The 25,869-nt window shown below is 38.8% G+C and overlaps 1 protein-coding gene across 4 annotated transcripts in view; it reads right to left on the reverse strand.

The window, feature by feature from the left end:
• Positions 1–25,869, reverse strand: part of LOC132397135 (activating molecule in BECN1-regulated autophagy protein 1-like) — a 412,487-nt gene that overhangs the window by 75,371 nt on the left and 311,247 nt on the right. For all 4 annotated transcript variants that reach the window (XM_059975484.1, XM_059975485.1, XM_059975486.1 and 1 more), the window contains one exon: positions 4,843–4,982. In XM_059975484.1, coding sequence (XP_059831467.1) covers positions 4,843–4,982 — 140 coding nt within the window. The remainder of the gene's footprint in view (positions 1–4,842; positions 4,983–25,869) is intronic.

Consider the following 25,869-nt stretch of genomic DNA (forward strand, 5'->3'; position numbering starts at 1 on the left):
GAGAAAATGAAGAATTGACATTAAGGTGGATAAGTCACCTGGACCATATGGACTACATGCCAGGGTTCTGCAAGAGGTGGCTGAAGAGATTGTGCAGTCATTAGTAATGACCTTGCAAGAATCTCTAGATTCTGGAATGGCTCCAGAGGACCAGAAAACTGCAAATGTCACTCCACTCTTCAAGGGAAGGAGGAAGAAGAAAGGAAATTATAGGCCAGTTAACTTTACCACAATGGTTGGGAAGATGTTGAAGTTGATTGATTGCTAAGGATGAGGTGTCAGGGTATTTGGAGGCACATGATAAAATAGGCCAAGGTCAGTGTGATTTCCTCAAGGGAAAATCTGTTGGAATTCTTTGAGGAAATAACTAGCAGGATAGACAAAGGAGAGTCGGTCAATGTTGCGTACTTGGATTTTACATGATTGTGCTTAATAATATAACAGCCCATGATATTACAGGAAAAACACTAGCATGGATAGATGATTGGTTGATTGATAGGAAGCAAACAGTGGGAATAAAGGGGGCCTTTTCTGGTTGGCTGCCGATGACTAGTTGTGTTCCACAGGGGTCACTGTTGGGAACGCGTTTTTTATGTTACATGTCAATAATTTCGATGATGAAACTGATGGCATTGATGGCATCATGAAAAAATAGGTGGAGGGGCAGATGGTGTTGAGGAAGCAGGGAGTCTGCAGAAGCACTTAGACAAATGGGGCAAAGAAGTTGCAGATGGAATACGGTATTGGGAGGTGTATGGTCATGCACTTTGATGGAAGGAACAAAAGCATAGACCATTTTCTAAATGGGCAGAAAATCCAAAAACCTGAGCTGAAAAGGGACTTGCGAGTCCTTGTGAAAGGCTCTCTGAAGGTAACTTGCAGGTTGTGTCAGTGGTAAGGAGGCAAATGCAATATTAAGCATTCAGTTTGAGAGGAGTAGAATATAAAAGCAAGAAGATAATGGCTTTGTAAGGCACTGGTGACGGAGTGTTGTGAGCAGTTTTGGGCCCCTTATCAAAGAAAGGATTCTGACTTTGGACAGGGTTCGGAGGAGGTACGCGAGAATGATTCTGGGAATGAAAGGGTTATCATATGAGGCGTATTTGATGGCCATGGCACTATACTCACTGGAAGTTAGAAAAATGAGGCATGACTTCATTGAAATCTATCGAATTTTGAAAGTCCTCAATAGACTGGATGTGGAGAGGATGTTTCCTATAGTGGGAATTCTGCAAGAATTCACAAGAAATTCTGCAGATACTGGAAATTCTGATATCATTTGAGTTCTTGAGTTTCTCCAGTACTTTGTATGTATATTTATGAGAAATTAATATAAAATTAATTAATTTTCTAGCCTTAAATAGTTTGGAAATTGTCACACAAATTGTAGACTACAAGCAGTATAATGTAACCAGAACATTAATACTTACAATATGTTCAAAGATTATAAAAGCTTTGACAAGATCCTGCATGTGAGGTTGGTCAAGAAGGTTCAGTCACTTGGCATTCAGGATTAGACACTGGCTTTGCGGAAAAAGCTAAAATTTGATGGTACCTGGTTCCTCACTGGCTGGAGGCCTGTGATTAGTGGTGTGATGCAAGAATCAGTGCTGAGTCTGTTGTTGTTTGTGGTAAACTGGATCAGCAAAGTTGTAGATGACACCAATATTGAGGGCATAGTGGACAGTGAGAAAGGCTACCAAGGCTTCTAGTGGATCTAAACCAGCTGGAAAAAAATGGTCTGAAAAGTGGCAGGTGGAATTTAATGCAGACAAGTGTGGGGTATTGTACTTTGGGAGGACAAGCCATGGTAGGGAGGACAACGAGTGGTAGGGCAGTGAGCAATGTGGTAGAACAGAGGGATCTGGGGATACAGATCCAAAGTGGTATCAAGGTAGATAGGTGTGTAAAGTGAGCTTTTGAGTACAGGAGTTGTTATTTTATGTTAAAGTTGTACAAGATGTTGGACAGTCCTGATTTGGAATACTGTGAGCACTTCTGATCACCTGCTTACAGGGAGATATCAATAAGATTGGAAGAGTGCAGAGAAGATTTCCAAGGATGTTAATGGGACTTTATGACCTGAGTTACAGGGAAAAGTTGAATAGTAGAACTTTCGGCCCTGTAGCGTATGAGGATGAGGGGAAATTTGACAGAGGTATACAAAATTATGAGGGGTATAGATAGGGTAAATGCAAGCATGCTTTTTCCACTGAGGAGGGTGAGATTACAAATAGAAGACATGCATTAAGGATGAAAGGTAAAATATTTAAGGGAGCATGAGGGGAAACTACTTCACTCAGAGGGTGTTGAGAGGGTGGAACAAGCTGTCAGTGAAAGTGATGGATGCAGATTTGATTTTAACATTTAAGAGAAGTTTGGGTAAGTACATGGATGGGCTGGGTATGGAGGGCTATGGTCCAGGTGCTGGGATGAAGCAGAATAATAGTTTGGTATTGACTATATATGCTGTGTTTCTGTGCTGTAGTGCTCTGGAAAGGAATGGATCCATCAGGCAGCACATATTCAGCAAAGGCAGGTCCTGTTTGATGAACTTACTGGAGTTCTTTGAGGATATAACAAGTGCAATGGATAGAGGGGGACAGATGGACATTATTTACCTGGATTTGCAGTAGGCTTTCAATAAAGTGCTGCATTAAAGGTTTATCCGTAAGATAAGAATGCAGAGAGTTGGGGGTGATGTATTAGCATGGAGAGAGGATTAGTTAACTATTAGAAAGCAGAGAGTTACTCTGGCTGTCGATCAGTGGTGAGTGGTGTGCCGCAGGAGTTGGTGCTGGGCCTACAACTGTTCACAATATACATTAAAGATATGAAAGAGGACACCAAGTGTAGTGTATCTAAATTTGCTGATGATACTAAATTGAGTGGAAAAGCAAATTGTGCAGAAGATACAGAGAGTCTGCAGAGAGATATAGATAGGTTAAGTGAGTGGGCAAGGGTCTGGCAGATGGAGTACAATGCTGGTAAATACGAGGTGATTCACTTTGGAAGGGAAAATGAAAGAGCAGATTATTAGTTAAATGGTAAAAAATTGCAGCATGCTGCTGTACAGAGGGACTTGGGAGTGCTTGTGCATGAATCACAAAAGGTTGGTTTGCAGGTGCAGCAGGCTATCAAGAAGGCAAATGCAATGGAATTGAATTTAGAGTAGGGAGGTTTGCTGCAACTGTACAGGGTGCTAATGAGGCCACACCTGGAGTACTGCACATAGTTCTGATCTCCTTACTTGAGGAAGGATATACTTGCTTTGGAGGTGGTGCAGAGGAGGTTCACCAGGTTGATTCCAGAGATGAGGGGGTTAGACTATGAGGAGAGATTGAGTCACTTGGGACTGTAGTCACTGGAATTCAGAAGCATGAGAGGAGATCTTATCGAAACATATAAAATTATGAAAGGGATAGATAAAATCGAGGCAGGAAAGTTGTTTCCACTGATAGGTGAGAATAGAACTAGGGGACATAGCCTCAAGATTTGGGGGAAATGATTTAGGATGGAGATGAGGAGGAACTGCTTTTCCCAGAGAGTGGTGAATCTGTGGAATTCTCTGCCCAATGAAGCAGTGGAGGCTACCTTAGTAAATATATTTAAGATAAAGTTGGATAGATTTTGGCATAGTAGGGGAATTAAGGGTTATGGAGAAGATGCAGGTACGTGGAGATGAGTCCATGGCCAGATCAGCCATAATCTTATTGAATGACAGAGCAGGCTCTATGGATCAGAAGGCCTACTCCTGCTTCGATTTCTTACGTTCTTATGACTCAATCAGCTTAGAGAGGAAAAGGATGTGAACTGAAAACAAAATATCAACAGATCTATGTTTGTTTTCCAGCCAAAAGAAAACTTCAACAGGCACTAAGTATGATTTTGAATGGGAAGTTTGTAGATACAGTAATATGAAAAACAAAATGTTCTGACAAACCAGGTTCTTTTCCAGTGCTTGGGGAAGAACTGCTGCAGGTACAGTAGGGCATTCTCAAATTTGGAACATCAGAGCTCAAATAGACTACTTAGTCCTTCAAACCTGATTCACCAGCAATTCAATGAGATCACAACTGATCTGTGACCCAAATGCACAGAGACAATGTTGCCAAATATTCTCCTATACGCATCTCAGAATGGCTATGGCAAAAGAGAGCTCAAGCCTTCGAACCCTCTTCAAGCGAAGTGTTTCTCATTTTCACTTCCAAATAGGTCCAGACAGAAGCTTTGGCCAACTATATGACCCTAAGAAAAAGCTTTTGTCTTTAAAAAAAAATTGCAAACTATAATAATTACAAATCTCAATTATAAATGTAATAATTTTACCATGTCTAAGCAAACACTGAAGACTACCGGAAGTAATATTTGGTAAAATTACTATTTAGTTTTATAAAATTAGTCTGTACTATTAACCCATAAATGCACATCAATCATTCTAATCTCTGCAAACCTCCATTCACTCCAATCACCTCGCCACATGATCCCCAAACTCTCAATCCATCCTATCCCTTTGCATTCATGCATCAGCAGTCTCTGAAACACATCTACACTTAGACGACTTGCCACCTATTAACCTTTCCATCCTCCAAGGGTAGATGATGAAATACAAGCTGTTTCTGCACAATTGTGAAATAAGCATCAACCTTGAAACGATCATATCATTGAACTCACACAAAGGTTAACAAAGGTTAATCTTACTGTTCTATTGTACAGTACCAGCTATAATGGATGAAAATAGTATGTTCACTTTACACCGAGTCATTTATATATTCTAAAACACAATTCCTTTAAGGGAATAGCTTTGGAATAATAAGTACTTTAATATTAAAAGCTACTTACACAGGCCGGCAAATGACTAGGTCTCCTTTATTGGTCCCATAGGCCAGGCCCAGCCCAGGCTCTGGAAGCCAGCGTGCAGAGTTTATACTAACATGTCTCCTCTGGTCTGGAGGCATTGGGTACAAAACGTTGAAAACTCTCTGCAAGGCAATGAAACAACAGTTAAGTTTGTTGAATACAGATGCCAGAGAAAGATTTATAAACACACGAGACTCTTCAGATGCTAAAATTCCAAAACAACATTTTATCTTCTTCTGTATCCTACAAACTTCTGAGATATTTTGAAATATGAAAATATGCTATAAAACCAAAGAACACTCAATGTGCAGACACATTTGGATTGGAAAGTCTACATCAATGCAGTGGGGGGCCGGGAAGGTTTGATTGTTTGTGATTCCATAGAGCTTAAATGGATGGAAAAGGTCACTGATATTGGGAGTTTTACAGAACTTTAAGACAACCAATCTTTGGGAAATACATAAAATGTCATACAAATCGATTTTAGAATTCTTTAAAAAAAGAACTTTTCTATGAAATGGCAGTTTGCACCTAAAATCTACAGTATCAGAAGATGAAATGCTCTGAAGAGCTCCACAGGGGTGTTTTGCCACTCGACTCAATGTTCATTGTAAAATTAAACATCTTCTTAAATTAAGAGCAAAGTGTACACAATAAAATCATAGCAACAAGTGACATAACCTGTGATAAACCCTTTCCTTAGAGTAAAGTTTACCAACAGTTATGCACAGATCTGGACCAGTGATCCATTGCATTTATTTTCAGTGTGGAATATCAAGAACAGTTATTTTCTGTCTTGCAATACATACTGTATAATTTTAAGGAGAAGCTTCTGCTACTTTTTAATAAAGCAATCATAAATTTTCCTCCAATCAATTTAACTCAGTAAATAACCATTTACTCTGAGACAGAGGCTTAGAATCAGAATCAGGTTTAATATCACCGCCATATGCTGTGAAATTTGTTGTCTCTGCAGCAGCAGTACATTGCAAGTCAAGTCAAGTCACTTTTTATTGTCATTTCACCCATAACTGCTGGTACAGTACACAGTAAAAATGAGACAACATTTTTCAGGACCATGGTGCTACATGAAATAATGCAAAAACTACACTGAACTACGTAAAACAACACAAAAACTACACTAGACTACAGACCCACCACAGTCGTGTCATCAGTGAACTTGATGTGGTTCGAGCTGTGTGTTGCTGCACAGTCGTGGGTCAGCAGAGTGAACAACAGTGGACTGAGCACACAGCCCTTGGGGGGCTCCCGTGTTCAGTGTGATGGTGCAATATATAATAACAGGAAAATATGAATTACATTAAATATATATATATATATTAGTTAAATAAGTAGTGGAAAAATAGAAATAAAAAGATAGTGAGGTAGTGTTAATGGGTTCAATGACCATTTAGAAATTAGATGGGAGAGGGAAGAAGCTGTTTTGGAATCAGTGAGCGTGTGGCTTTAGGCTTCTATACCTCCCTTCTTGATGGTAGCAATGAGAGCAAGGCATGACCTGGTGATGGGAGTCCTTAATGATAGATGTTGCTTTTTTGAGGCGCTGCTCCTTGAAGATGTCCTAGATACTACAGAGGCTGGTACCCATGATGAAGCTGACTAAGTTTACAAATCGCAGCAGCTTATTTTGATCCAGCACACCTCCCCCCCCCCTTCACCCATCCCAGATGGTGATGCAGCCAGTTACAATGCTCTCCATGGTATGTCTGTAGAAATTGAGAGTGTCTGGTGATATACCAAATCCCCTCAAACTCCTAATGAAATATAGCTGCTGTTGTGCCTTCTTTGTCGCTGCATCGACATGTTGGGTCCAGGATAGATCCTCAGAGACATTGTCACCCAGGAGCTTGAAATTGCTTACTCCTTCCACTTCTGATCTCTCTATGAGCACTCCTGCATGTTCCCTCTTTTTAGCCTTTCTGAAGTCCACAATCAATTCTTTAGTCTTACTGATGTGGAGTGCAAGGTTGTTGCCTCGACACCACTCAACTAGCAGATATATCTCACTCCTGTACACCTTCTAGCATTGTTATAACATTTTGAGCAATTACTCCAGACTGGTACCCTTGAGCTAGAAGGGGCTGGCAGTAGATAATCAGAAGTGATGCACCATGGATCAATCTACTACATTCTCTCAAGAATTCAAACAGATACTGCACAGTACAGTTCAACCAAAGGAAAACTTTACAGCGAAGGCTGAATTCTTCAAATATAGGCAAGCTGAGCATTCACTTGCTGGTGCCTTGATAAAATAACAATCATCATTTGAAAGGAAATGGAAAAAAAAATCAATATGTCACATTCAATCAGAATGATCTGTTAAGTAAACAGCATTTTAATCTGGAATTCACTTCCACTATCCCCAACACATGTATTCTTTGAGGACAGTGATGATTTAAAAGAAACATTGAAAGAAAGAAAACTAGTTTTAACAAAATATATATGTTCTGTGATAATCACGATGAGTATATCAACAGACTGAACATTCAATATGAACTGAACACAAGGGCCATCGCAGATACAACAATCTCAAGGAGAGTTTATGCAAATTTCAGCACAGCATATAAAGCAATGAATAATAGACTGTCATCTTCCATTACAAAATGCTGTACACTAAGACAGCAGACTCTCAAGCAGCTGACAACACCAGCCTCCGCAATCTCATAAGAATGGGCTCTGTGGAGAACCATTGCACAATGCTCTCTGCATTACCACAAGAAGATGGGATAACTCAGCTCCATCTCTGGGTGGCATGCTCGCTATTCATTACCAACACACAAGCTTTTCACAGGTTTTGACAAATCAGAAATAATAATTAATTCTCATTAACTGAAGATTTCCTATATATAGCCAACTTCACCTTTCTGTCAATGTTGTCAGTTGTTAAAAACACTAGCACTCACTGGAGCTTCTCAGTGAAGAAACAGAATGGGATGCACTAGCCAATTAAAACAAAGTTTTGCCTTGAATTATTAACTATATGTTTCAAAAAAGTCCACCATTGCTGACTTTATTTGGACAATACCCCAATATTTAGGACATTTTTACCAATACTCAGATCTCAAAACGTATGGTGGCTTTAGTTAAGCTGTTTCAATAGGTGTTTAAAATCCACTTCCTCTCCAATGGACGGTGAAATGGGAACCCGTTTACAAACAGAAAGCAGATTCAAAAATAATTAATATTTCTATAATACAGCATGGAAACAGGTTCTTCGGCCCAAATAGTCTATGCCAACCAAGATACCCACCTAAGCTGGTCTTATTTGCCTGTGTATGGCCCAAATCCCTCTAAACCTTTTCTGCCCATGTACATGCCAAGTGTCCTTTAAAAGTTTTCCATTTACTTTCTTCAAACAAGGCCTCTGTCAGCTCATTCCATACATGCACCACCATTTCGGTGAAAAGGTTACCCCTCAACTTGAAAACAATTTAGGGTATATAAAATTATGAGAAACATATATCGGGTAGGTGGCCAGGGTCTTTTCCCAAAGACCACTCTCTATAACAGGTATTGGGGAGGGGGTAGGTTTCCAGTGAGAGGGAGGAAGTTTAAATGGGATCTGAGGTGCACATTTTCTGGAGAGAGAAAGTGTAGTTGGTATCTGGAATGAGCTGCCAGAAGAGATAGAAACATAAAAAAACTACAGCACAATACAGGCCCTTTGGCCCACAATGCTGTGCCAAACGTGTACTTACTTTAGAAATTACCTAGGGTAACGCAGAGCCCTCTATTTTTCTACGCTCCATGTACCTATCCAGGAGTCTCTCAAAAGACCCTATCATAACTGCCTCTACCACCATCACCAGCAGCCCATTCCACGCCCTCACCACTCTCTGCATAAAAAACTTAGCGCAGACATCTCCTCTGTACCTACTTCCAAGCACCTTAAAACTGTGCCCTCCCCTCTTGTGATAGCCATTCCAGCCCTGGGAAAAAGCCTCTGACTATCCAGACGATCAATACCTCTCATCATCTTATACACCTCTGTAAAGTCACCTCTCATCCTCCGTCGCTCCAAAGAGAAAAGGCCAAGTTCATTCAACCTATACCTTTAAGGCGTGCTCCCCAAATCCAGGCAACATCCTTGTAAATCTCTTCTGCACCCTTTCTATGGTTCCCACATCCTCCCTGTAGTGAGGTGGCCAGAACTGAACACAGTACTCCAAGTGGGGTCTGATCAGGGTCTTATATAGCTGCAACGTTACCTCTCGCCTCTTAAACTCAGTCCCACGGTTGATGAAGGCTAATGCACCGTACGCCTTCTTAACCACAGAGTCAACCTGCGCAGCAGCTTTGAGTGTCATATGGACTCAGACCCCAAGATCCCTCTGATCCTCCACACTGTCATGTGTCTTACTATTAATACTATATTCTGCCATCGCATTTGACCTACCAAAATGAACCACCTCACAACTATCTGGGTTGAACACCATCTGCACTTCTCAGCTCAGTCTTGCATCCTACCAATGTCCTGCTTTAACCTCTGATAGCCCTCCACACTACCCACAACACCCCCAACCTTCGTGCCATCAGCAAATTTACTAACCCATCCCTCCACTTCCTCATCTGGGTCATTTATAAAAATCACAAAGAGAAGGGGTCACAGAACAGATTCCTGAGGCACACCACTGGTCACCGACCCCCATGCAGAATATGGTGGAGACAGGCACAGTAACAACATTTAAGAGACATCCGGAGAAGCTCTTCAAAGAGCAAGGCATTCAGGGATATGGAATTAATGGAGGCAAGTGGAATTAGTTTTGATAAATTTGATGGGTGGCAAAAATGAGGTAACCATATAAAGTATACAAAGCACTGCAAGCAGTAATCTTCAATGAAAAGCTGAAAATTGTTCCTTATTAAAATATCACAAACTGATTAAAAATTCCAATGCTAACAACAGCATAATATAGTCAAGCTTTATAACAGAGCATAGCATTAATCACATTAGGATAGATTGCCATGTGGATTACAGTACTGATAACCAGAATGATGCAAATCAACCTCATTAACAGTCATAATTACATGACCACATTAAATTATATGGGCACACTCAATTACTATACAATGCATTGTCTGTAATGGAGACACGGAATACTGTAGATGCTATAATCTGAAGAACTCAGTGGATCATGCTTCATCTACAGGAGGAAAGGAATTGTCAACCTTTTGGTTAGAAACCCTGCAAGGACTCCTGATGCAGAGTTTTGACCAAAAATGTTGAATATCCTGAGGGAATGAGGCAGGGCAAATAAATGAAGTGGCAGCACTTTGGTTCTACAGACCACAATTCTATTAATTTTAAGGTAGTGATGGAAAAGATTGGGCAAAACTTCAGGTTAGGGTCCTAAACTGGAGCAGGGTTTATTTTGGGGGAAATTAGAGATGGGATCTAGCAGAGATTGAGTGAGTCTGTTTGAAAGGAAAGGAATGAATGACAAATAGGAAGTTTTTAAGAGTGCAATATTAAAGTGTCTAGGAGCAACAAGTTCTCATTAGGGTGAAGTCTAGAACTAGCAAATTTAGGGAACCTTGGCTGACGAGAGGCTTCAGTCAAGAAAAATGAACCATATACTGGGTTTAGGAGGATGGGATCCAGCAAATCCCTTGGTGATTGTAAAAACATTAAGAATACTCTTCAGAAGAAAATCTTCTGGGTGGTTAGAGAGGAAACGCTGGAGGCTCTCATGGAGATACTTGCTTCGTTAGCCACTGGTGAAGTTCCCAAAGACTGCAAAGCGGCTAATGTTGTCCTATTTAAAAATGTGAAGCAAAGACAAACCAGGGAACTGCAGAACCGTCGGCCTGACATCAATAGTGGGAGACGTACTGTAAAGATCTACCAGCATTTGGATAGACAATTCTGATTAGGGGGAGCCAGATAGGCTTTGTGTGAATGAAATCATGCTTGACGATCATTGTCAGAGTTTACCTTGAAGAGATAACTAAAAAGGCAGTTGAGTGTAAGCCAATGTATGTTGTCTATTTGAACCTTAGCAAGTCCTTTGACAAAGTCCCACCTGGTAGGCTGGTCTGGAAGGTTAGGTCCTTTGAATCAAGGTAGGAAGCAGAGGGTGATGAACGGAAGCAGGTGTTTTTCTGAATGGAGTCAAGTGTCTTGTGGGGTGCTTCAGGGGCTGGTGTTAGTACTGAGTTGGAAGCAAATGTACAAGACCAGATCAATAAATCTGCAGATACCTGAAACTACAATCTCAAGTAATTTCGGGTATGATCTCCAGAAAGCCATCTCATGGGTGATGTGGCAATTCAGGACTAAACTTAAATCAATGAAGGATGCTCTACAGTTGTGGTAGGGTTTAAATGCCATCACCTCTTATAAAGTAAAATCAAGCAATGTAGGTGACAATAGGGCTTTGCTTCCAGACGAGTTCAATGACTTCTATACTTACTTTGACCATCAAAACATGGAGGAACCATCACAACCTCCCCCATCTCCCAATGATCCTGTGATTTCAGTCTGAGGCAGCTTTCAGGAGGGTAAAAAGCATTCGGCCTAGACGGGGTACCTGGCCAAGGACTAAAGACTTGTGCTGATCAACTGGCTGGAGTGTTCACTGAGATCTTTAATCTCTCACTTTGACAGTCAGTGGTACCCACCCACTTCAAGCAGGCTTCAATTAAACTGGTGCCCACAAAGAATGGGCTGAGCTGTCTCAATGACTATTTGTCTTGTAGCACGCACTTACATCCACAGTGGTGACGTATTTTGAGAGGATAGTGATGAAACATATCAACTCCTGCCTGAGGGGCAGCTTGGATTGACTCCAACTTGCCTGCGGACACAAAAGATCCACAGCAGATGCCAGCTCAATGGCTCTTCACTCAAGCCTGGAACATTAGGACGCAATGATGCATACATCAGGGTGCTCTTTTATTGACTACAACTCGGCATTCAATACCATCATTCTCTAAAAACTAATCATAAGTTTCAAGACCTTGGCCTCAAAAACCTCCTTGTGCAATTAGATCCTCAATTTCCTCACTTGCAGACACCAATCAGTTTAGATTGGCAACATCTCCACAATCCCTATCAGCACAGGGTCACAAGGCTGTGTGCTTGGCCCTGCTGTACTCACTTTATACTTATGATTTTGTGGCTAATCACAGCTCCAAAGCCATTTTCAAATCAAAACATCACTATTGTAGGCTGAATCAAAGTTGATGAAGTATCAGCATATAGGAGGGAGATAGAAAATCTGGCTGTGTAGTGCCACAACAACAACCTCTTACTCAATGTCAGCAAGACCAAGGAGCTGATTAGTGACTTCAGGAGGAAAAAACCAAAGATCCGTGAGCCAGACATCATCAGAGGATCAGAGGTGGAGAGGATCAGCAACTTTTAATTCCTTGGTGTTATCGTTTCAGAGAACCTGTCCTGGGCCCAGCAGATTAAGGGTATATTGACCGGCTACATCACAGCCTGCTACGGAAACACCAGTGTTCTTGAATGGAAAATCTTACAAAAAGTAGCGGATACAGCCCAGTCCTTCACAGGTAAAGGCTTGCCCACCATTGCACACGGCCACACGGAGTGTTGTCGCAGGAAAGTGTATGCATCGTCAAGGATGCCCACTACTTAGCTCATGCTTTCTTCTCACTGCTGCCAACAGGAAGGTGCTATAAGAGCCTTAGGACTCACAATACCAGGTTCAGGAACAGTTATTACCCCTCAACCATCAGCTCTTGAAGCAAAGGAGGTAACTCTTCATCTCATGTTCTTGATATTTATTGTTTGTTTGTTTGTTTGTTTGTCTATTTATTTATTTATTTATTTATTTATTTATTTATTTATTTATTATTTCTTTCTTTCTTTCTTTCTTTCTTTCTTTCTTTGTGTATTTGCAGTTTGTTGTCTTTGGTACACTGGTTGAATGTCCAATTGGTTCATTTTTTTTTATTGACTCTACTATGGATTTATTGAGCATGCCTGGAAGAAACGGAATCTCAGGATTGCATCGTGACAGACATGTACTTTGAAAATTTACTTTGAAATTAGTTGTTGTTGAGAGCAAAGAAATTTATTGTATTTCATTTAGAGAAATAGAAAAAAATATTTAAAGTATTCCATAGATTGAATGCTAATATTATTTTTGCACAGGAGACCCATATTAGGAGGGAGGATAATCAACGTTTTTTTAGGTTCTGGAAAGGGCAACAATTTCACTCAAATTGTACCGCTAAAATTAGGGGTGTGTCTATTTTTATAGACGCCTCAATTTCGTTTACACATTATGAAATTATTTCTGATCCACAGGGTAGATTTTTGTTGATAACTGGTTCACTTTTTAATCAGAAAGTTGTTTTAGTTAATATTTATGCTCCAAACTTTGATTGTCCTGAATTTTTTAAACGTTTATTTACTTCTCTTCCTAATTTGAATGAATATATGTTGATTATGGGTGGAGACTTTAATTGTTGTTTGAATCCTTCGATGGATAGATCTAAACCTATTCGAACTCTTCCGAATAGATCAGCTTTACTTATTAATTCTTTTATGGTTGATTCTGGAATTACTGAAATATGGCGGTTTTTGAACCCTAAAGATAAAGAATTTTCATTTTTTTCACATGTATATCATAGTTATTCTAGAATTGATTATTTCCTTATTGATCATCGTTTATTAACAGATGTTATTGATTGTAAATACGATTCTATTGCTATTTCGGATCATGCGCCTTTGAAGTTATCTATCAAGATTCCGGACTCTTCTATCAATACTAGATCTTGGAGACTTAATGCTACTTTGCTTCAAGATCCAGAATTTATTACCTTCATAAAACAACAAATTGACTTATTTTTTTCAACAAACTATAATGAAGAGATTGATAAAGGAATACTTTGGGACTCTTTCAAGGCTTTTATTCGTGGACAAATTATTTCATATTCCGCTGGTAAAAGAAAACAAAGATATTCAGATATAGCTTTATTGGTGGATAAAATTAAAGAAATTGTTAAGATTTATTCCGTTACTCCTACCAAAGAACTTTATAAGAAGAGAGTTGAGCTTCAAATGGAACATAGTTTATTATTATCTTCTTCAATTGAGAATCAATTAATTAAGACTAGGGCTCAATTTTATATTCATAGTGATCGAACTGGTAAATTGTTAGCTAATCAGTTAAAAGCTATTTCGACTAAGCGACAAATTATTAAAATTCGTAAACAAGACGGTAATTTAACTACTGATTATAAAGAAATCAATAACACATTTCAAGATTTTTATAAATCTTTATATCAATCAGAATTTGACGGTGACCGGTTTACGATGGATAATTTTTTTAATAACTTGAATATTCCTAAACTGATAGATGAAGATTGTAGCTTGCTTGATGCTCCTATTTCTATGGATGAAATAAGAGAGGCTATCTCATCAATGAATTCAGGGAAAGCTCCTGGTCCTGATGGTTTTATTGTAGAATTTTTTAAAACTTTTTCTTTATTGCTTTCTCCTTGGCTATGTGAAATCTTTAATGATGCGTTTGTTAAGAAGAGACTACCTCAATCGTTTTATGAAGCTACTATCTCTCTAATTCTTAAAAAAGATAAAGATCCTACTTTATGTGCATCTTATCGCCCTATATCATTATTAAATGTAGACTCTAAGATTCTTACAAAAATTTTAGCCATTAGATTAGAAAAGGTATTACCACAGGTTATTTCAGAAGATCAAACTGGTTTTATTAGGAATCGGTATTCCTTTTTTAATATTAGAAAATTGATTAACATAATTTATACTTCATCACCTACAACCCCAGAATGTGTTATCTCATTAGATGCTGAAAAAGCCTTTGATAGAGTTGAATGGACATATTTATTTAATGCATTGAGAAACTTTAATTTTAGTCCTAATTTTATATCATGGATTAAATTAATATATTATAAACCTGTTGCTTCTGTTCTTACAAATAATTATAGATCCTCTTTTTTTCAATTATCTCGTGGTACGAGACAAGGTTGTCCTTTAAGTCCTTTATTATTTAATATTGCATTAGAACCTTTAGCTATTGCTATTCGTGAGTCTCCTAATATTTTTGGTATTACCCGTAATGAGAAGTTATACAAATTATCGCTTTATGCTGATGATTTGTTGTTATATATTTCTAATCCTAGTAGGTCTATTCCTGCTATTTTATCCTTGTTGGCTCAATTTGGTAGCTTTTCTGGTTATAAGTTAAACTTAGATAAGAGTGAGTTATTCCCTTTAAACGCGCAAACTTTATTGAGTGATAGGATGCCATTTAAAGTTGTTACTGATAACTTTATCTATTTAGGTATAAAAATCACCAAGAAATATAAAGATTTATTTGGACTGAATTTTTTACCTATGCTTCATCAAATTCAGCAACTTACTACAAGATGGTCTCCCTTATTTTTATCATTAGTTGGTCGGATTAATGCTATTAAAATGATGATTTTACCGAAATTTTTATATTTATTCCAAGCTTTACCAATTTTTATTCCTAAATCTTTTTTTGATAATATTGATTCAAAAATTTCCTCATTTGTGTGGCAAAATAAAAATCCTAGGTTAAGCAAAAGGCAATTACAAAAGTCTAAAAAAGATGGTGGTCTAGCTTTACCTAACTTTAGATTTTATTATTGGGCGAATAATATTCGTAACCTAATGTACTGGAAACTAGATTTGGATTCACCTGTGTGCCCACAGTGGGTAAATTTGGAATGTAGTGAGGTTAAGGGATATTCTATATTTTCCGTTCTTGGTTCTTTTCTTCCTATTGATTTAGCCAAATTCAATAAACAGATATCTAACCCTGTTGTTAAACATACACTACGAATTTGGTTTCAATTTCGCAAATTCTTTAATCTGAAAAACTTTGCTCTGGACAGCCCTATTTTATGTAATTTTTTTTTTAAACCTTCATTGACAGATCAAGCTTTTAGTATATGGAAAAGGAAAGGTATAAAATGTTTTCGAGATCTTTTTTTTGAAGGTACTTTGATGTCTTTTGATCAACTATCCAACAAATTTGAATTACCTAAATCTAATTTTTTTAGATACTTACAAATTAGAAATTTCTTACATAAAATTCTTCCATCTTTTCCTAATTCAACTCCATCGGATTTTTCAGATTTGATTTTTACTTTTAATCCTTGTCAGAAGGGATTAGTAGCTTTTATTTATAACATGATTATGAAGATACAGCCAGAAATATCGGATAGAATTAGACAAGAATGGGAAAAAGAACTTCGATGTAATATATCAACAGATAAATGGGAAAAAATTTTACAAATGGTTAATTCCTCCTCTATTTGTGCTAAACATGCTTTAATACAATTTAAAATTGTACATAGAGCTTATATGTCTAAAGATAAGCTTGCCCGATTTTATTCGCATATTAATCCTCAATGTGACAGATGTCACTTAGAAGTGGCTTCATTGACTCACATGTTTTGGACATGTCCCACTTTACATAACTATTGGAAGGACATTTTTGATGTCATTTCCTCAGTATGGAATATCGATTTACAACCCCATTTTATTACTGCAATTTTCGGTATACCAAATGAAGATGGCAATCAGCTTTCCCCTTCAATCAGACGAATGATTGCCTTTGTAACATTAATTGCCAGAAGGTCTATATTACAAAACTGGAAAGAAGTAAATCCTCCTACTACATTTCAGTGGTTCTCCCAAACTATTTCTTATTTGAGTTTGGAAAAAATCAGAAGCACTATCTTTGATTCTTCAATTAAATTTGAAGAAACCTGGGGACCATTTATTCGACACTTTCATATGAATTAATTTGGCCTATTTCAGATCCTTTTCTCTACTTATCCTTGTTCAGGTATGGAGTTCCGGAGTTCTTTTCTTGACACCTTCATATATTTATAAAGTGCTATTATTGCCCATGTTAGTTTTAGTTTAGTATTTTTTTTCAATATATATTTTTTCTCATATATAATTTCAATTTTTTTTTCTTTTTTCGATGATTATTTTTGTTTTTTTTTCATATATATTTATATAGACTTGATTGATTTATGTACCTTTTGTTGATGGATGTTTTAATAGGATATTATTATCCTATTACTAATGTAATCTCAAGTTTATTGAATCTGTAATCTATTCATTATTATGTGTTGTTTTTTTTATATATGAAATTTAATAAAAAGATTGAAAAAAGAAAGAGAAATAGGCTGAGGAGTGGCAAGTGGATTTCAAATACAGTTAATGTGCAAGGCGATGCATTTTGGAAAGCTAAACCAGAGCAGAGCCTTTTGCTCTAATTGCACATTACAGATACCATGAATCCTGACACAGTAAGGTTTCTGCAAGGTTGCTGATGCACAGTAATACAAAGGAATAAAGAAGTTGCAGAACTGACTGAATTGTATTCTTTAAAAGTGGTCATTGTAAAGTATTTTGTTTGCCTTGGGCTTATCAGTTTTAAAAAGCCTTCATTTTAAAAATATACAGTATTCTAATCATGACTTTCTGCAAATACAGAAAGAACTCAGCTTGCAGTACATTTCACTTTGATGAGATTTGATGTTATTATTGAGACAGATTTCTCTGTCAAGATCTTACAGTATTGGTTATAAAGAAGAATGAAACTGTTCCTCTTCAAATTGTAATATTACCTTGAACACCTTTCCAACAATCAGAAACGGGTTGCTTGCAACTCACAGAGCACATTTAACCATGCAGTTTGCCCTTGATATAATATCACATTATCAAACTAATTGCGTACGATCAAGTTTGAAGAATGATGCTGGAGGTGGATGGTGAAGGCTTGAGTCTATAAATCTGACTGTGTCTGTGATTGGAGTGCCCTTAACTTTTCCATCCATAATGACACAAACTTTCAGAGATAAGTAAATAAATTGCTCATCTTATATGTGCCAACTTAAGGGCATTTCACTTATTTTGATTTGGGTTGTTTACACAAGGCTCTTACATTTAATCTACCACCACCGGAACCAAACTCTGAATGCAATTTGTAATTATAAAAAACAGAACTAGATTTGAAGACTGCAGCCTTACATTTAAAACATTAACGTTTCTCCTAATATATGTGCACACACACTGCTTGGCAGTCTTTTTAAAATTAATTCCTCCTGAAAACTGGGCATTGCAGGGAAGGCAAGCATTTATTGCTCATCTCTGACAATCATTCAGAAGAGGGCATCACCTCCTTGTACTGGTGCTCATCAGCACTGTAGAAGATGGCTTCTATTACTTTGCTGATGAATGGGAGTCGATTAATTGGGCAGTAAACACAAGAGATCCTGCAGAAGCTGGAAATCCAGAGCAAATGCTCACATAATGCTAGTGGAACTCAGCAGGTCAGGCAGCATCTATGGAAATGAATAAACAGTCAATGTTTCAGGCCGAGACGCTTCTTCAGGACTAGGCGCAAAACAATGATTTCCATATTAATTTCCATAGATGCTGCTGACCTGCTGAGATCCACCAGCATTTTGTGTGTATTAATTGGGAAGTAGTCAGTTTTGTTGGATTTATTTTGTTATGTGAACAGGACATGAGAGGAGTTTTCCACCTTGTCAGGAAGATGTCAGTGTTGTAAATGTAGAGGAGTAGCTCAGCTAATGCTGGAGCACAAGTCTTCATGACTCCAGCTAAGCCACTGCCTTTACTGTACTCAAGTGCTCCTAGTTGTTAAGTGAATCAATTGGGAATAGCTTTTCTTGATATCGAAGACCTCAAGACAAAGTCAGGATAGATCGTCCATTTGGCCTTTCTGGTTGAGCACTGGTGGCATAGCTTCCCTCTTATCTTTAGCTCTTTGGTGCTGGACCCCACCATCATTGGGGAAAGTGACATTATGAAATTTTCTTTGCTCATTATTTACCAGTCCACCATTATTCATGGCTGGATGAAGTGGGACTGCAGAACCCTAATCTGATCCACTGGTTGCCCGTTTGTTTAGCTCTGTCTGTTGCATGGTATTTTCACTGGTTAGAACATACATAATCTTCTACTGCCGCTCACTAGGATGGTGCCTTCTCATATTTTGCTATGCTTGGGTGCTGTTCCAACTTCCCTATGCATTTCTCATTGTATTAGGATTTACCAACTGCAAGGGCATCCCACACAGAGGTGATGTGTATTTCTCCTGCTGCTGATCCTGCACAGTACTTCGTGGATGCCCAGTCTCCAGTTGCCAGATCTATTCAAAGCCAATGCCACTCAGCCTGATTGTTGTACCACACATGATGATGGAGAGTAGCCTTTCGGTATGAAAAATGAAACCTGCATCTAACATGTTCACACATCCCTGTCCAGACGAAGGATCTCGACTGGAAATGTCGACTGTGTACTTCCCTCCACAAGTGCTGCCTGAGCCCCTCCAGTACTCCGATTTCAGCATCTTATATCTCTAACAATTTTTGTGAATGCTGTAAGATTTAGTTTGGAAACCTTCAACTGGAGTCTGTACTTGCTACACTAGGTGGCAGCCTATTCCAGAATTTAGCTATTAGTTACTATTCAAACTACACAAAGCCCATGCAATAACTTTATTTCAACATGGTATAACCCATGGAAGACCAGGTAATTGAAATTTTAACTTCGCTTGATTCTACAATGATATCCAATGAATGGAGCATTAACTCCACTGTTTAGGCATCAGATTTCCAGCATGCTTTTGATGTTGAGTCATCTTGACATGCATGGTATCCAATGCGGGAAAAACATCCTCCACCTAAATAATCAAAATAGGCTATTTGAAACACTTTGCGGAATAAAAAAGTTTTCAAAACATAATATCATCCAGCAATGACGGTCAAAGCCAAAAGTGAAGAGTCTTGGCTTCAGTATGAGATCGGGCATCTATAAAAGGACAACCACACCTTTAAAACATCCTCATCCTCCAGCATCCAGAAGCAGGATGAGGCCAATTGTCTCTCTGCACCTGCCATTCACTAAGATCATGAGTTATCTTTTACTTTGGCACCACTTTCCTGCAATAACACATATTTCTCCACTATTTTAACATCCAATCAATCCCCATCTTCAACATATTTTTGACTGAACTCCAACAGTCTCCTTGAATATAGAGCGCCAGAGATTCCCAACTTCCGGGTGAAGGTATTTCTTCTCAGCTATATTCTGAATGGCTGTCCCCTTACTTTCAGACAGTGTCCTTGGTTCTAAATATCACCCCTGCATCAACCTTCTTAAGCCCCAGAGGAAATTCGTACATTTTACTAAGACCATCACTCATTCTTCTAAAGTCAACAAGGTATAGAGTTTGTTTACTTAATCTCTTTTTATCAGAATCTCTTCAGTGCCCTCACCCCCCCCCCCACCAAAATCTCAGGAATAAAGCTGGTGATCCTTCATTCAAGAACTATGTGCTGCTTTAGATAAGATAGGGAGACAAAGCCAGTACAGAATCATTAGGATATAATTGGAACACTTTTGTTCTCAAATCCTATTGCAACAAAGACCTATAAGCTGATTACCTTCATACTTAATGCTGTATCTGCACACTAACTTTTAGTGAATTGTAGATAAGGATATTATGTTGTTTTGAACACCAACATCTGCCAATTTCTTACATTTAAAAATACTCTTTTCTATTTTCCTGCTACCAAAAGTGAACCCTTTCACATTTTTCCAGATTGCATTCTATACATCATGTTCTTACCTTTTAACCTGATTTCTCTTGGCATCCAGCTCACAATCAATGATGCCACCTAGCTTTGTATCATCAGCAATATATTTTACATTGTCCTCTCATACATATCTCGCATATAGATTAGGTACAGTTGGGGCTCCAACACTAATCATAGCAGTACCAAAGCAGACATAACTTCCTGGACTCATTTTCTGTCGATCAACCAATCCTCAATCTATGCCAAAGTACACCTTAACCCTATATAGTCCAATGTTGTTAAATAACTATCTGTATGGTCTTATCAATGACCCAAACAAACACCAGATCAACTAATTCCGCCTCTTCTGTTTGGCCACTGACATTTTAACATGAATGCAGAGTCACCATATCTAACATTATTATTTTCTTTCGTTAGCAATTTCCCCAACTGCTGATGTCAGGACAACTGTACTATCATTCCTTGTTTTTTTCTCCCCCTCCATTCATAAAGGTTCCTTAAGGTTGTTACAGATGGGTGTGGCGATGGGGATAAGCTCCCACTACCTGCTAAATGCTCCTTGTGGCACACACCTCAAATAACCTCTGACAATCAAGTTTCAGAATCAGGTTTATTATCACCGGCTCCTGGCCTTCACGTGTGGCTTTGCTACTAAGCCCAGCAGAATCATTTCTACTGACAGGAGAAGGGGCAAAGGTGAGTTACTGATGTCTTGAAAGCAGTTGCTTTAGGCAGATGGAGCTCGTCAGCTGTGGTTGGCAGCTTATCTGGAAAGAAAACTCTGATCTCAAATCTCTGCTGCCTTATGGCTATATCTACTCACGGGGAAGGCATTGGGAGTAAATCCTAAGGAAAAATCTGGAGCTGGAGTCCCTAAGGCAGTCCTGCATTGAGTTCAATGCTGACTGGCAACTCCTGCAATGCTGCTAGGGCCAAAGTGTATCGGACTCTGCCGTTCCTTTGGGAACATCAGATTCATGGAGAGAGGGAGCTTACTCCAGGGGAAGCAGCTTGCTCTCCACATCGTACTACCCTGGATTGTGTATCTAGACAGCTAGGATGCAACATTTATGGTTCACCCTGACCAACGGAGGCTTCAGCAACTGAGCCTTTCATAAACAATGTGTTTACATTAGCATGCTTCCATTCTGTGTGAACCATTCATGAATCTAAAAACGTTTTGGAAAATGAGAAACAGTACATTAACATTCTCAGTGATCACCTCCTTCAAAACATTAAGATGCAGGATATCAGTATATGAAGATCTTTCAGATTTTAGTTCCATTTATTTTATAAGAATATAAAGAGCAAGAATAGGTTGTCTGGTCTTTAGAGCATGCTCTTCCATTCAAGACCATGACTGATTCTCTATTTCAACATGATTTTCCAGGTCCTACCATTGCGTTAATCTCTGGTTTGACTATATTCAATGATTGAATCTCCAAAGCCTTCCATGGATTCTTCACTTGAATGAAACTGGCTTGAATCAAACTGGCTTGATTTTTAGATTCTGAAATTGCTCCCTCTCAGCTAGGAGAAATATCCTCCCTGCTAATCTCTTTAATGATCTATAAGCTCTGATGGAACTTTCACTTATTCTTCTAAACTCAGACCCAGTCTTCTCAACCTCTCTTTGCATAGCAAACTCTCCAAAACAATCCCCCCCCCCCCCACCATTCCTGATGAAGGGTCTCGGCCCGAAACGTTAGCTACTCTTTTCTCACGGATGCTGCCTGACCTGCTAAGTTCTTCCAATGTTGTGTACATATTCTTTGATCCACAGCATCTGCAGTTGTATTTTTGTGTCTCCAAAACCATGGAAACCTCCTCTAAAGCCAGTGCATTATTTCTTAGGTATAAAGACCAAAACTGTATACAATACTCTAGGTGCAGTCTCACCAAGCTGTTGAGAACAGAAAAGAAGTACTGGTGTGAACTGAAGTTAGTATTAACTCATGCTGCTTCAAAGCAGGATCACTACAGTACCATCAAGAACAAGGCCCTTTGTGGCTACTAAAAGGCATATTGAGGTCTGGACTAACACAAATTTCTTGCTGATATGCACTGCTCTGGCTGCAACTTAACAAAAACTAGATGCTGTCATTATCTTTCCACAGAGAATTCAGAGCTCATGAACTCGTGCTGTTATCTTAAACTAAACTCTCTGCAGAAGCTGTAAGATGGCAACCATCCTGGCATACATTCAGTGATGAATTCCAGAAAAGAAAGCTGTTATAACTGTTTAGCTTTCCCAGAATTGACTCCAAAATCTTTCAGGACTCTGTCCTCGTGATTTTGTCTTTATTTCATTAATTATTGTGCCTAACTTTAATCTGTTCCACAAACTTCACTGTTGCGTTAATTTCCTTCTCTATCCTTAAACATCATTAGATGTTTAATTAATTGCTTCCTACCAGAAATTTTATTCCCTATTCCCCCCAAGTTCCTTTGCACCTGCAGTCATAGTACTAGTTTACAATTACAATTCAGCTTCGTATTTCAAAGATCAAAGTAAATTTATCATCAAAGTGCATATATGTCACCATATACAACCCTGAGATTAATTTTGTTGTGGACATATACAGTAAATCCAAGAGCCATAACACAATCAATGAAACACTGCGCCCAACAGGGCAGACAATCAATGTGCAAAAGGCAACAAACTGTGCAAATACAAAAGAGAGAAAATAATGAATAAATAAGCAATACATATCAAGAACATGCGAAGAAATGTCCTTAAAAGCGAGTCATAGGTTGTAGAAACATTAAGAGATGAGGCAAGTGAAGTTGAGTGAAGTTATCCCCACAGGTTCTAGAGCCTGATGGTTAAGGGTTAATCACTATCTCTGAACATAATGGTGTGTGTGCTAAAGCTCCTGTACCTTCTTCCTGATAGCAGTAGTGAGAAGAGAGCTTGGTAGTGGGGGTCCCTGATGATGTTATGCTGCTTTCCTGTGACAGCGCTCAGTGTAGATGTTCTCAATGGAGGAGAGAACTGATGGACTGGGCCATCTGCATGACTTTTTGTAGGGTTTTCCATTCAAGGCATTGGTGTTTACATAACAGGCTGTGATGTAATCAGTCAATATACTCTCCACCATATGTAGAAGTTTGTCATGTTGAATCTTCGCAAACTTCTAAGGAAGCAAAGGCTCTGCTGTGACCCGACTTGAGCCTTATGATCTCCATCACTGAAAAGGCACCCACTTCCACTGCTCTAAAAATCAACTGCAAACGTACACTCTGCCTCAACTCGTTAACCAACAAAATTCTCACCTCTGGCTTTGCAACCTTGGTGGCAGCTTATCACCTTGCAATCCCCATTCATTTGAGTGCATCCAAAAATTTGTTGCCTACATCAAAAGCTATAATGCACCTTGTTTTTTAATAAATCCAGTATGTAAACAAGGATTCTCTCAACCAACCGCGGATTGGGAAAACCCGGAAGTCCTCTCTTCAGCACTCGTTGTTTGAGCATGTACAGACTATTTTTTCTTGTCATTATTCCCTAAACTTTACAGTATAAGAACTATTACATAGCATTTACATTGTATTAGGTATTATAAGTAATCTAGAAATGATTTTAAAGTACAGGCAGTCCCAAGTTCTGTTCCTGAGTCCGTCTTTTAAGTCGAATTTGAAGTCAGAACAGGTACATCCGGTATTATTTAGCGTCAGCTAGTAAAACGTTTTTCTTAGTATATGGTATATATTTTACCTTTCTATGCATATAAAACACTTAAGAAACATACGTATTTCAATAATTAAACCACTGCGTTGCTTAGTAATAATTGTAGCTTTCATCAGGGCAGGATCTTTCACATGCTTCATTAAAATTGTTCCAATCGTTAACCGACTGTAGCCTAACTTTTTTCCAATGACTGATGGCGTTTCACCTCTTTCCGATCACTTTATTACTTCCACCTTATTTTCAATCGTGATTGTGATTATCTTCGTGAACAGAAACACTGCGGACTCAGAGCTGCGCCAGGTTCTAAAGTCTACCACACTGAGACAGGTCAAATAAGGAACTTGAGCATCCGCGACTTTTTTTGTATCCACGGGGGGGGGGTCCCAGAAGCAATCCCCTGCGGATAAGGAGGGCTGAATGTAAACACCAATGACAATTATAAGGTTTCCCAGAGCTTGTTTGACTCACCTACCTTTCCTGTAACTTCTTCTAGCAACAAATATTCTATGATCTCAGCACGCTTCCTTTTCCAGCTTTGTAAGCTTTTCAGTGTTCATCATTTCCCTTGGACCCCAGATAGTGTTCAAGCACTCCAGACATAATACAGAAATTCCTTAATTCTCCACAGTTATGCCAACTCTTACCTCTTTCATCAAGCTTGTTATTCTGTTACCCTCAAATGATACTGTGTGTAAGGTTTTATTTGATAATACTCTAATTTATACCCCAATGTATTTCTTTATGATGAAGGCAATACATAAACACAGTTAAGGAGATAAGCTAATGATTACTCTATTTATAGGAGTTAGAGGTGTCCTGGTCCTCACCATGCCATTAGCAACTTTATCTCAAACCACAAATTTAAATCAGAATCAGGTTTATTATCACCGGCATGTAACAAGAAATTTGTTAACTTAGCAGCAACAGTTCAATGCAATATATATTATAGCAGAGAAAAAATTATGTATATTGAATAGATTTTTAAGAATGTGCAAAAACAGGAATACTGTATATTGAAAAAAGTGAGGTAGTGTCCAAGGATTCAATGTCCATTTAGGAATCGGATGGTGAAGAGGAAGAGGCTGTTCCTGAATCACTGAGTGTGTGCCTTCAGGCTTCTGTACCTCCTACCTGATGGTAACAGTGAGAAAGGGGACATGCCTTGGGTGCTGGAGGTCCTTAATAACGGACGCTGCCTTTCTGAGACACCGCTCCCTAAAGATGTCCTGGGCACTTTGTAGGCTAGTACCCATGATGGAGCTGACTAGATTTACAAACTTCTGCAACTTCTTTCGGTCCTGTGCAGTAGCTTCTCCATACCAGACAGTGATGCAGCCTGTCAGAATGCTCTCCACGGTACAACAATAGAAGTTTTTGAGAGTAATTGTTGATATGCCAAATCTCTTCAAACTTCTAATAAAGTATAGCCGCTGCCTTGCCTTCTTTATATATACATCGATACGTTGGGACCAGGTTAGATCCTCAGAGATCTTGACACTCAGGGACTTGAAGTTGCTCACTCTCTCCACTTCTGATCCCTCTATGAGGCTTGGTATGAGTTCCTTCGTCTTACCCTTCCTGAACTCCACAACCAGTTGTTGCGGCACCACTACACTAGTTGGTATATCTCACTCCTGTACGCCCTCGTCACCACCTGAGATTCTGCCAACAAT

Source organism: Hypanus sabinus, chromosome 7, assembly GCF_030144855.1.
Source record: "Hypanus sabinus isolate sHypSab1 chromosome 7, sHypSab1.hap1, whole genome shotgun sequence".
NCBI lineage: Eukaryota > Metazoa > Chordata > Chondrichthyes > Myliobatiformes > Dasyatidae > Hypanus > Hypanus sabinus.